Source organism: Muntiacus reevesi, chromosome 3 (assembly GCF_963930625.1).
Source record: "Muntiacus reevesi chromosome 3, mMunRee1.1, whole genome shotgun sequence".
In the NCBI taxonomy this organism is placed as follows: domain Eukaryota; kingdom Metazoa; phylum Chordata; class Mammalia; order Artiodactyla; family Cervidae; genus Muntiacus; species Muntiacus reevesi.
The window spans coordinates 43,460,855-43,474,049 of NC_089251.1; the positions used below are offsets into that span (position 1 = coordinate 43,460,855).

General features: G+C 35.5%; 1 protein-coding gene across 4 annotated transcripts in view; it reads right to left on the bottom strand.

Annotated features, from left to right (window-relative positions):
* The window catches only part of EHBP1 (EH domain binding protein 1), a 340,642-nt gene that overhangs the window by 201,860 nt on the left and 125,587 nt on the right, over positions 1-13,195 (bottom strand). For all 4 annotated transcript variants that reach the window (XR_010662331.1, XM_065929077.1, XM_065929074.1 and 1 more), the window contains exons 6-7: positions 3,340-3,521; positions 677-816 (exon numbers count right to left, since the gene is read on the bottom strand). Coding sequence is in view for 3 of the 4 variants with exons in the window: in XM_065929077.1 (XP_065785149.1) it covers positions 677-816; positions 3,340-3,521 (322 nt within the window). In the remaining variant the exon portion in view is untranslated. The remainder of the gene's footprint in view (positions 1-676; positions 817-3,339; positions 3,522-13,195) is intronic.

Consider the following 13,195-nt stretch of genomic DNA (forward strand, 5'->3'; position numbering starts at 1 on the left):
TAGATGATAGAAGTCAAGGGATATCAATCCAGAAATTGATAGCAATTTACTAGCTGAAAGGAGTATGTATATAGTGCTTGATTTTCATTCCAATAATAAAGGTGTAACATCAGTTCCTTAAGGGTGATAGCCAGATTGTTGATAAACATTTATTGACCAATTAATACAAAGAGGTTTGAACTACTAACCATTTTAGTAGTTTGATCAAACCAGCTATAAGAAATACTTGCATGGAAGCTTCTAGATACAAGGATACATAAGATGTATACAAATTCAAAAGAAAGAATGTCCATACGCTTGATGTGAATAAATGAACATGAACTAGGAGACGGTAGTCAATGTATCTCTTCATCTTATCCTTAAGACAGATTTTTACTTAGAGAGCATTCATTCCATACAATGACAAAATAAATATGAACATATTTAGGCTACTTCATACTATATTCAGTAGTTTCAATAAAGTTTGATGCTTTCTTGACTAGCCTTGGACTTGCTAAACTCTGTTATTACCATCAGCATATGAAGTTCCAGTAAGCTAAATGCTGTATTATATTAGGAAGTATTAAGGAAGAAAAAATACCTTGTTAGTGGAACTGATTTTTTCCTGGGAAACAACAATGAGTTTTTCTGCAAAAAAAGATAAATTTTTAGTTTAAAGCAAATAAAACCAACCAACCAGTAATTTTCGCTGCCTTTTCCTCTTGGTTCACTCGGTTCTCATCATCATCTTCATTATCTTCCTCAAAGTCATCTAGATTGCCAATGTCAGCTTGCTTCATACTCATCAAACTAGCCAAACTTTGCATGTCTTCATCCCTATGTCAATGATAATACAGTTTATTAAATGACATTGCCTAAAAAAGGGTTGTTTCTTAAAAAAATAATATTAATATATTCCTTCTCTCTAAATGTTAACAAGACTTTTTAAACAGTTATACAAAACTACTGAATAATGTAAACATTCATTAATTTTTAAATTGCACATTTAATTAATAGAAAATAAATGATTAACTGGTTAGTTAAATTCTGTGTTACATATCTAAAATTTTCTTTATGGAATTAAAGTATGGCTTTCTGATCATGAAGTTTGGAAACAAAAGCTTGTTTCATAAAATATCAGAACAGTTTGCAAAGCAGATGAGATCTAGACTTTAAAAATATTCAAACTTGCAGAAGTAATCAGAATAGAAATTCTTAATCTAAAGTCCAAGAATCCTTTTGGTTTTGTGGGTAGGAGTAAAAAGAAGTGGTAAACCCTGTAAATTATATTTAAATCTTGTTTAAATGTGTATTTTTCTCAAAGGAGTTGAAACTTGCCAAAAGTTAAGAAACTACAGTAACTGAAAAAGCACTTGAAAGCCTATCCTTTATAAGAATTACATAACGGAAAATGGGTTAAATTTCCATCTTGGGTTAATTAAAGACCATACATTTGATAAAATGTAAAAATGATTTTTATCTTAAAGTATTTTAAATACAAACTTATATAGTGTACTACTCAATGTTAACTAACCTAAGTTTTCTTGATCTATTATTTTCGCCTTAAATTTCAAATAAACTACAGTGAATGAAACATATTTCTAACATGATATGTACTAACTAAATTTCAATCTGGTATTCTTCCACCAAATCCAGAAAGCTAAATTAAAACACTTTTTCATTTTACCAAAATAAAAACAAAACAAATGACACTTTTCTTTTGTAAATATGCTTGTTAACACTCACTCATCTTCTAAATATGATAGGATTTTGCAGACTAAATTTTTTTTTTAATTCTTCACATTTTATCTCATTTAAGCTTAGAGTTAACAAAATAATTTCCTCTTTTCAAGACAAATTTAGTGACACAAAGTCTGTATGGGCAAAAACAGTTGTATTACTTTATGTGAATGCCTTACAAACTGCTTTCCTATCACTAGGATATAACTTCAATATATAACAGTGTTCTTAAAATCTTAACTTGCTTAATTTTATCTCCTATATTTTTGCCCTGAACATTTTCTTTGGGAAAGGTGAGTAGGCAACCAATGAGGACATAGAGAGGTGGTTTAGGGTGTTCTGAGAACATACTTCACTCAAACTGATATTTAGTTTGACTGAATTTCCTCTCACCCAAATTCCCATGAATGGTGCTAAATCACTTACTGCTTCTGCCTAGTGGAAAGGAGTCCACCTTCAAAGAATCTTCTCTGATTATGTCTCTCTTCTTTCTCTGCTTCCTTTCTTTTCATTTTGGCTTGAACTTCAGGGCAAGGTCTTTATTTTTAACTTTTCAATATTTAAATCTATAATTTAAAGTCCTGAGATGAAAGACCAATTGCTTCCTGCACTGTCCCTCTACCTCACTCCCATAGAAGCCAACTTTGCAGAGAAGAGGCTTATTGTTATCTACCAAGTCATTTGTAGATGAGTGTCAAACATCTCATTTTGACTGACGCAGAGAATCCAGTCTAATCAGTCAAATAGACATGGCCAATTATAGTAACCACTTTCCACTAGGTCAAACACATTCAGAAGTGTGATGCAGATTAAATGAAATGCTCATTCTTCCTATCACCGTTTAAGTCTTAGGCACAGAATTTCTGTTTTCCCCTCAGTACTCCAAGTAGGTACTAACCCTTTCACTACACCCAAAACATACACTTACTGTTGATTTGACTGTATGCAACAACTAAGAGAAATGTTACTTTTTTTTCCCCTGCTCTAGGTATGTTCACCTCATTCTAACCAGCTAGAATTTTATTTTTTCAGGAGACTACAACTGGGTATAGGAACCATCTTTGTGCAATGCTATGCACTGCTTAAGAAGTGACATTTGCAAAAGTAATGGTTATAGCAAACTGGTTACCTAAACTGTATTATACCTTTCCTGTACAATTTTTGAAAGGCTGAGCCAAAGAACATGAATTGGCAAAAGTTCCTTTAGTTCTTTCATTACTCTTATTCTAAACTTTTCATTTTGGGTTCCCCTTGTGCCTCAGTCGCATCACACATCTCTACAAAATGAACTGTGTACTTCACAGTACAACTACTTACACTGAAGACATTGAAATATAAAACCTATGATAACCTATGATACACATTTTAAATTTTTTTAAACTGCTAAAGTCATTTTTATATTACTGTTCATTCTCCAGCATCAAGAGAGACTATAAATAACAAGAAGTACATCTAGTTCAGCTTCTGAAACAAAGAATGGCAAGAATGATTGGTATGTGGTAGGATGTTCTCAACTGTTGCCAGTTAACTGAGACAAAAGCTATTTACCTACACTGTTTTCTTTAAAAAACAAACAAACAAACATACTTTGAAGCAGCTTATCTGATAAAAGAAACTTACGTGGCTTTTCCTTCCCGAAGGAAAATGCAAGATAATGAAAACTGAAGAGTGGCAGATACAACTTTTTTAGACAATGGCTTGAATTTTAATTTGACATCAGTCTGTGTTGGCATTGGGCTTGCATACTGTTTCATGTTGATGCTGGTGGTGGCAAGAGCTTTTCTTCGACCAGAAGGGGATTCCTGGAAGATAAAATTCATTATGTAATTTAGAGTTATTTACTTTATAGCCAAGTATCTTTGAATGTTATTTTAATAATTTGATTGAACAGCTGTTGAGACTTCCTTCTCCAATGAATTCCTATAACATAATACTGAAATAAAATTGTAATAAGGTTATATCACAACTTTTATATCTTTTTAAAAAAATTAATTTATCTTAATTGGAGGCTAATTACTTTACAATATTTTGGTGGTGTTTGCCATATATCAACATGAATAAGCCACGGGTGCACATGTATGTGTAAGGCAGAGAAAAATTGGAGAGAGCTGGCTCAGAGAACTAAGGGAAGACTAGAACAACCTTAAATATCTCAGGAAAGCAAAAGCAAGGAATGCAAACTAGGACAGGAAAGTGTCCAGGTCTCCTGTAAAAAGAGGATCTAGTTCAAAGCTAGGTATCAAAGCATTAATACTAAACAATTGTTTTCCTTCCTTTAATTAAATTTAATGTAACCTAAGGTTTCCAGGCTTCCCAGGTGGCTCTGTGGTAAAGAATCTGCTGTGATGCAGAAGACACAGGAGACACCGCGGGTTTGATCCCTGGGTTGTGAAGATCCCCCGGAGGAGGGCATGGCAACCCACTCCAGTATTCTTGCCTGGAAAATCTCATGGACAGAGGAGCCTGGCAAGCTACAGTCCACAGGGTTGCACAAGGTCAGACGCGACTTAAGCAACTGAGCACGCACACAAGGTTTCCTTAAAAAAAGATTCCAGCACAAAGCTAGGTATCAAAAGCATTAATACTCAACAACTGTTTTCCCTCCTTCGATTATATTTAATGTAACCTAATGATATTTCTTCTTGAACCTTCAAATTTCTTAAAGAACCCCAGCCTCAGTGGCATTTCTACCTCAGTTTTTTCTACAGTCTCTGAATTCTATATCTGTCCTGTACTTTGAGACTTAATTCTTCCCAGGATCTTTTCTGCTCACTCCAGTCTAAAGTTCTCTCTTCCCTCCCTAAGATGACATAAATCAAATTAGAAAGAGCTGGTTTCTCTGATTGTACGTCTGTGGTAGACACTGCTCAATGACCCCAGCAGATCTCAACTCTTCTCCATACAGCTATTGTCAATTTACTAAAAATGGAACACAATATGAAACCTATTTGCTATTAAAGATGCTTAACATTCCATTAATAAACTATCTCATTCCAAAATTATTCTTTATAGCCTAACAGCCTACGAAAATAATGAAAATAGAACAACAATATAATGATTGGGCATTAACTATATCTAAGACATGCTGTCAATTCTGGAGAGATATAAAAATGAATAAGACATAATCTTTGACTATCTGTTCTAACGGTAAGGAGAAATCTTAGGCACAGAGTAATTAATAAATAATGTAAACCAGAAGTCATACACCAGCAATCCTTGGGCTTTACTAGTCTGAGAGTTCAGACCTAAAATAAGACCTAATTTCTAAGCTGTGTGACTTTGAGTAAGTCAGTAAACTTGAGGCCTGGTAATTTTCCCTGTAAAATAAGGAGACCGAACAAAAATCCATTCAAGTTCTATAATGGTTTTCTACAATATTACTCAATTTTCCAACCAAGGCAGAAGAAACTATCCATGACTTCTAAATTATTTAATAAATCTTTATTTGCCCTATGATTGACACACTTGCCTCAAATAAAGATATACTAATTTAAACAAAATATTAAAATGGCCTTTTAAAAAAATTTGACATTTCTGCCAGCAGAACAAGTAAAACTGTAATGTAGCATCCCTAAAGAACACCTTGTTTTAAAAAGTGGTCTTATCTGTCAGATTATGCACAGCAATATTACACAGAACTATTAGTGCATGTAGATACCTTACGAATGAATTTTAAAAATGCATCAAGCACTTGAGAAGGATTTCAGACCTCTCAGAAGAAACACTTAAGAATATGCAAATACCTTCAACTGAATCAAGTTGAACAGATGTGACTGTCCCAAACAATACAAATGTTCTTTCCCTGGTCGCTACTGTCAATCAAAGAATAAGATTAAGGTCCAAGGTTGTGACAATGTGCAAAGTGAAAAACTATGATTGAGAGTATCAATTTATTACACTGATATGAACAATAATCTCTCATTGTACCTTTAGCTAACAACAACTACATAAAATATAGGATTTAAAGCCTCTGTTTTGAAAGCATGACATACAAATTGCTACATATTATTTTCATATTTGTTAAATCTATTTCACAAAATATGACATTGATCCTTTAAAAGTAATTATTTAATTTTATAACCAAATAATCAAACTATAAAAATTAAGATAACTTGGAAATGTACATAATTTTGAAAGTCTAATTTAAGGATGATTCCTGCAAAATCTCGAGTTTTGATGATTAACATTCTATTGTAAGGTCTGGGCAGGTAAGCAGAACAGAACTCTTTTGAGTCTACAGTGTCCATTTCTAATATTAACATAGGATGTCACTTAGAGCCTGTATCCTTGATAGGAAAGGGGGCCTAAGTGATGTTTTTAGTAATTCTTTACCCAGCTCAGTCATTGCTTTCCTCTTTAAAATTAGCTGTCATAGAAAATACATTTTCTACCAGAACAATAATGAGAAAAACATAAGGATCTTTCACAGCTCTAACTCCAGCTCCATGAATCTTCACTTTTTATAACCATTAGGTCTATATCTGTCTACCAACCAAGAATAGTATCATTGTTACCATCAGTTTTATAGAGAAGAATAAAATAACTGCTATATGTCTTTTGTATCCTATAGTCCTTCCTTAAAGGACTAGGAGTCAGCCTGGCAGAGAGACTTTACAGAGAATTACTATTATTACTGTTAAAGTCCTAAAGCTATTTCATTTCACATGAAGGCTGGACAAGAGGAGAAAAATAAAGGGGAAAAAAAATAGTAAAAGGAAACCTTAGAGAAAGGAGGTTAGATGACTGAAGTGAGTAAGAAGGGAATATTTATATAGAAACATTCAGCTAAGTTTCTGACTCCGGGCCTAAACTATTTATATGTGAATCTGGCAGTATTTGGGGAATTATTTCAACATCCATAAAGCATAAATTCTTATTTAGTGTTCATCAAAAAAATAAAATAAAGCTAGGCCAGCTTTAGGTAATTTAAATACCTGGATCCTACCCCAAGAGATGCTAAACTAGAGATGGCTCAGGAATCTGTAGCATTTCTAAAAATAATAAGTACCTCCCCTCCCAATTCCCATCTTGACCCTCTCATAAGCCCATCTCTTCCATCAAGTGATTTTGATCCAGTTAATCTCAAAATCATAGTTTCAGAAATACTTCCCCTAAGGAAATTACTAAAGGAAATTTTAATCTCATTTTTCATAACTATTCTGTCATAAAAACAACTTAGCCTATATATTTCCATTTCTTTGAAATCCACATTATTGTAGTTGTAATCAGACAAACCTGGATTAGAACATGACCAGCATTTATTCTCTGGCTAATCTTTGGTATATTTCTTCATGTATCTGAGTTTCAGTTTCCCACACTCTCAGATTGGCGAGTATTTTCAAAAGCTGGATGATACCAAGTGTTAATGAGGATGAGGGACAATGTAAATTCTCTTAACACTACAGGACAGAGCTTCAATTGATACAGCCATTTTGGAAAGCAATTTGACATGACCTTGTAAAGTTGAACAGATGAATACCTTATCAATAATTCTCATCCTAGAAATATGTCCTAAATAAATTCTTGCAATAATATATGAAAATACTTAGTAGAGTTTTTAGCATATAGCAATGTTTAATAAACAGTATTTATTATTAATATTCATGGACAATTTTACCTGGCTTATTACATTAATATTATAAGTAGTCTATCTAGATTCACCAATCTTGAAATTGTTACCAAAATGCAAGTTCATGTGCCTGATGCACAGTGAAGCCAAACACCACCAAAACACCAGAGTTTGGAACAGAGAAAGGTTTACTGAGGGCCATGCAAGGGTATGTGTGGCTCATGCCTTAAAAACCCTAAACTCCCCAAAAGTTTCAGCAAAACCCTTTTTTAGGAAAGGTAAGGGAGGGGCATGGTTAAGTTGTTGCATACTTCTTGGTGTCAGATCCTTTGCTCTTGAGGTCAGGTCATGATCAGGTAACGATGTTCCTGTAAACCTTCACCAAACAAATGTTATTCTCTGTTCTGACAAGAAAAGGCAAGTTCCCAAGGCACAACTTTCACCCTCTGAGGTCTAGATCCTGACTGATGAAGCAGATCTTAGTTGGTGGCTCCCTGAAGGCCAGGTCCCCAGACCCTATCCAGCTGTCATTGCTGAGGGAGCCAGAGGCCCAGGGCCCAACTGACCCTCAGGCTCCTTAGGCCACCCAAACGGGGGTGGGGGGGGGGGCAGGTCCCAAAGACTGCATCCTATGCAGACTGCCACTGCCATTAGGTCATAGAGGCAGGGATGGAGGAGAGGTTCACCACTGCTTCAAGGCCTGGGCCTGGCCATTGGGTGATCTTGGCAAGGGCTCGGGAGCCCAGCAGGACAGCCCCTGGCCTGTTTCCTGGGCCCTCCAGCTCACCCACTGACCCGAGGCCAGGTGAGCTAGAGGGCCCTGGGTACAAAACCAGGATCTGCCTCTTTCTTCACTCTCCACATGATGACCACTACTCTGCTGACCATTGGCTGAATGCCCCACTAATGATCATTCATTGACAGCTAGCTGCTTGCTTGGGGGAGGGGCCTACTGTAGCCCTGACCAATGGCTGAGTAGGACCACTAACAGTCACTCATTGACAGCTGGTCACTTGGGGGAGGGGCCCATTGCAGCACCAATCAATGGCTGAGCAGGACCACTAATGGTCCTGCAGTAATCACTGCCTGGTAACAGGTGTGGGGTAATGGCCATGTGCTAAGGGCTATGCACAGCCATGCTCTATTACAAAATGAGGAAAATAAATAAAGCGTAGCTCAATGCTTGCTTAAAAGTATAATGTAGTTACTTTACTAAAATTCACGCAAAGACCCCCCGACATTTTACCAGACCTGAAATGAATATCTCAGTGTACTCTCATTGCTATTCAAAACAAGCAACAGGTGAATAAATGTTTTCTCTGTACAGCATAAGAGGGAAAAGATTTATAATAACTTTTCTAATTAAGAATGAACTGATTATAAAGCAAATAAACAGTCTCATAAGACTCAAGACTTCTTTACAAATATTTTTTAAACAACGTAGATTTTACCAAAATAAAAAAAGAAACAGATAGCAAATCTTACCACTCCTTCCTCCTAAAACTAACAATACGTAACATAATGATAGCAGGACACATAGTTAAATGTAAGAAGCTGGACAAATCTTTTGTCCCAATTATTCAAGTTAGGGTCTTCTTACAGAACAGCTCATTATGAACCCCAAAATAAATATAATTAATATAATGCCTCTTCTATTATATTTGACTGATTTTCTCTACCTATTAAAATGTGACAGTAAACCACCTGCTAGAAATTTAACTTTCTCCCATGTAAGGAGAGAAGGATCTTACTTAGATTTTATGATTTTTCAGAGATTTACTACAAAAAATGCAAAAATTCTGTCAAGTATTATACCTTATTATCAGGTTTTTTACAACACACTGAATATTAAACTAATGACATTATCATTTGAGGGTTTTTTTTTAAATTTTGAAATATATCACACACACTAAAGTACAAAACATACAACTACTACTTAAGGAATAATAAAATGAATATCCTGTACCCACCATCCTGTTTAACAATTAATATCAGTACCTTAAAATCCTCATTTCCCATGCAAAACTGTCTCCCTCCCATTCCCTCATCCAAAGGTGATTAGACCCTGAATTCTGGGTTATTCCTTCCCTCCCTCTCAAAAAAAAGAATACTATCTACATATGTATCCTGGAATCAAGATTGCCAGGAGAAATATCAACAACCTCAGATATACAGATGATACCACTCTAATGGTAGAAAGTGAAGAGGATCTAAAGAGCCTCTTGATGAGAGTGAAAGAGGAGAGTGAAAGAGCTGGCTCAAATCTCAACTTTCAAAAAACTAAGATCATGGCATCTGGTCCCATCACTTCATGGCAGGTGGATTCTTATCCACTGTACCACCAGGCAAGTCTCATTAAGTTCTTGATATTTATCCATGTTGATATCAGTTCAGTTCAGTCAGTCAGTCGTGTCAGACTCTTTGCAACCCCATGAACCGCAGCATACCAGGCCTCCCTGTCCATCAACAACTGCCACAGTTTACTCAAACTCACGTCCATCGAGTTGGTGATGCCATCCAATCATCTCATCCTGTCGTCCCCTTCTCCTGCCCTCAATCTTTCCCAGCATCAGGGTCTTTTCAAATGAGTCAACTCTTCACAACAGGTGGCCAAAGTATTGGAGTTTCAGCTTCAACATCAGTCCTTCCAATGAACACCCAGGATTGATCTCCTTTAGGACAGACTGGTTGGATCTCCTTGCAGTCCAAGGGACTCTCAATAGTCTTCTCCAACGCCACAGTTCAAAAGCATCAATTCTTCTGCTCTCAGCTTTCTTTATAGTCCAACTCTCACATCCATGCGTGACTACTGGAAAAACCATAGCCTTGACTAGATGGACCTTTGTGGATAAAGTAATGTCTCTGCTTTTTAATAAGCTGTCTATGTTGGTCATAACTTTGCTTTCAAGGAGCAAGCGTCTTTTAATTTCACGGCTACAGTCACCATCTGCAGTGATTTTGGAGGCCCTCAAAAATAAAGTCAGCACTGTTTCCACTGTTTCCCCATCTATTTGCCATGAAGTGATGTGACTGGATGCCATGATCTTAGTTTTCTGAAAGTTGAGCTTTAAGCTAACTTTTTCACTCTTCTCTTTTCATCAAGAGGCTTTTTAGTTCTTCTTCACTTTCTGCCATAAGGGTGGTGTCATCTGCATATCTGAGGTTATTGATATTTCTCCTGGCAATCTTGAGTCCAGCTTGTGGTTCCTGCAGCCCAGCATTTCTCATGATGTACTCTGCATGTAAGTTAAATAAGCAGGGTGACAATATACAGCCTTGACGTACTTCTTCCCCTATTTGGAACCAGTCTGTTGTTCCATGTCCAGTTCTAACTGTTTCTTCCTGACCTGCATATAGGTTTCTCAAGACGCAGGTCAGGTGGTCTGGTATTCCCATCTCTTTCAGAATTTTCCACAGTTTATTGTGATCCACACAGAGCCCCATGAACCCCATGAACATGTTGATGTGTAAAACTGTAATTCATTAAATTTCATTGTTTCTAATATTTTATTACATGAATATCCTACAGTTTACCCATCCATTTTACTGTTGATGAACATGGTTTGTGAGGTTTATTTATTTATCTGGAATTAAAAACAAAGCTATCAATATTATTATGCCTATATATACACTCAAGAAGGAAATGGCAACCCACTCCAGTATTCCTGCCTGGAGAATCCCATTGACAGAGGAGCCTGGCAGGCTACCGTCCATGGGGTCACAAGAGTCGGACACGACTTAGTGACTAAACCACCATGTATACACTACTATGTGTAAAATAGCTGGCAGGGAGCTGTATATCATAAGGAGCTCAAGTTAGTGTTTTGTGATGACCTAGAGGGACAAGATGGGGGTGGATGGGAGGGAGGCTTCAGAGAGAGGGGATATATGTATACATACGGCTGATTCACACTGTTGTACAGCAGAAACTAACATAATATTGTAAAGCAACTATATTCCAATGAAAAATATTCTTATGTCTACAGCCTTATGCACACACACAAGAATTCACCTAGGACATATTTCTAGAATGGGTCATGGGATATGTTCATGTTCAACTTTACCAGAAAATGTCAAATTGTAATCCAAAGTGGCTTGATTAATTTACAGTCCCTAAGTGTTTCCATTGCTTCACATTTACCAACACTTGGAATTTTCTTTCTTTTTCATTTTCACCAATCTGAGATAATTAAATATTACCTCATTTCATTTTCACCAATCTGAGATGATTAAATATTACCTCATTATAGTCTTAATTGCATTCCCTGATTACTAATGCATCGATTATCCTTTCATAGTTTACTGGCCACATGTTTCCTCTTCCATGAAATCTTTTATACTTCTTCTTACCATGCTGTTTATCTTTTGGTTGCTGACTAATTACATATGCATTCTGGTACTGAAGCCATGCTGAGCACAATCACTTATATGTGCTACAAACATCTCCTTTCAGTTTTTAGCTTGTATTTTCACTCTCTATGGAATCTTTCAAACGAATCCAATTTCAAAGTCAGCCTTTTCCTTTATGGTTTGTGGGTTTGCGTTTTGTTTGAGAAAATCTTCCCAACCCTGAGGTTATAAAGCTTTCTTACCACTCATTTAAAACTTTTATACTTCTGCTTTCATATTTAAGAGTCACTGCCACATGGAAGTAATTTTTGTGTAAGTTTTCAGATAGGAATCCAATTTCATTTTTTTAAAAATCACTGATAAATAAGTATCATGGCACTGTTTATTAAATAGTCCATATATATATCTCTCCTTTCCTCTACCTACAATGCCCATTCTACCAAAAATCTGGTTTGCATATCAGATTGATAATCAATAATTCTGTACCAGTAGCCAACTGTTCTAACCTCACAACAAGACAATATTGCCTTAATTACCAAAGCTTTATCATTTGGAATAATTTAAGATTTTTTAAACCTTGAATTTATGGCAGAATAATGTAGTAAGTTAGTAGATTTTATAAAATTAAAGGAACTCCACATTCCTGGAAAACATTTTTTAAAAATCCAAAATTATGTGAGCCTGTTTCCTTTCAGGGAGGGTTTCTAATTACTGATACAGTTTCTTTAATGATTACAGAAGTATTTGAGCCATTCAGGTGTACAATGTCTTCTTAAATCAGTTTAGATAAGTATTCCACCTCTGCTTAGAATTTACACATTTCACCCAATATTTCATATTTAGTGTCATAAAACTATTTAAAATATCTTTTTACTATTTTAATCTCAATAGAATTTATAGTTTTGCATATTTCTTTATTCACAGTACTAATTGTGTCTTCTCACACTCTTTTGTTCTGAGATAAAGCTTGCTATAAGTTGTCTCTTTCAACAGGCTTTCCAAACCATTTAGCTTTCTTGATCCTTTGGAGTGAATGTATACCTCTATTTCAGTGGTTTCTGCTAATTTTTATTATTTCTTTCCTCCTGTTTTCCATGGGTATGTTGCTCTAAGTTCTGAATCCTGAGCATCTCTTCTTTTCTAATGTAAGCATTTAAGACTATGTATATTTCTCTAAGCATTGCTTTAAATATGTCTCACATTTTAGTATGAATTATTTTTGCTATTCTGTAAATATTTTCTAATCTTTTATTACAAGTTTTTTGATTCTCAAGATGCTTATTAACTTTTTTCTTCTATATGGAGTCTTTCCATTTATCTTTATGTAATGACTACTGTCTAATTGATGTAGGGTCACAGAATACAGTCTTTATAATGTTAATTTCCAAATTTTATTAAGACATGCTTTATGGTCTGACTCATGATCAATTTTTGTAATTGTTCATGAGCCTTTAAAAGTATTTAACTGGTATGCATACACTGCTGTCCACTTTCACAACAGGATCATTTTTAAGCAAAGTCACCTATTTCACCAGATCACTGTATTTCCTTATGTGA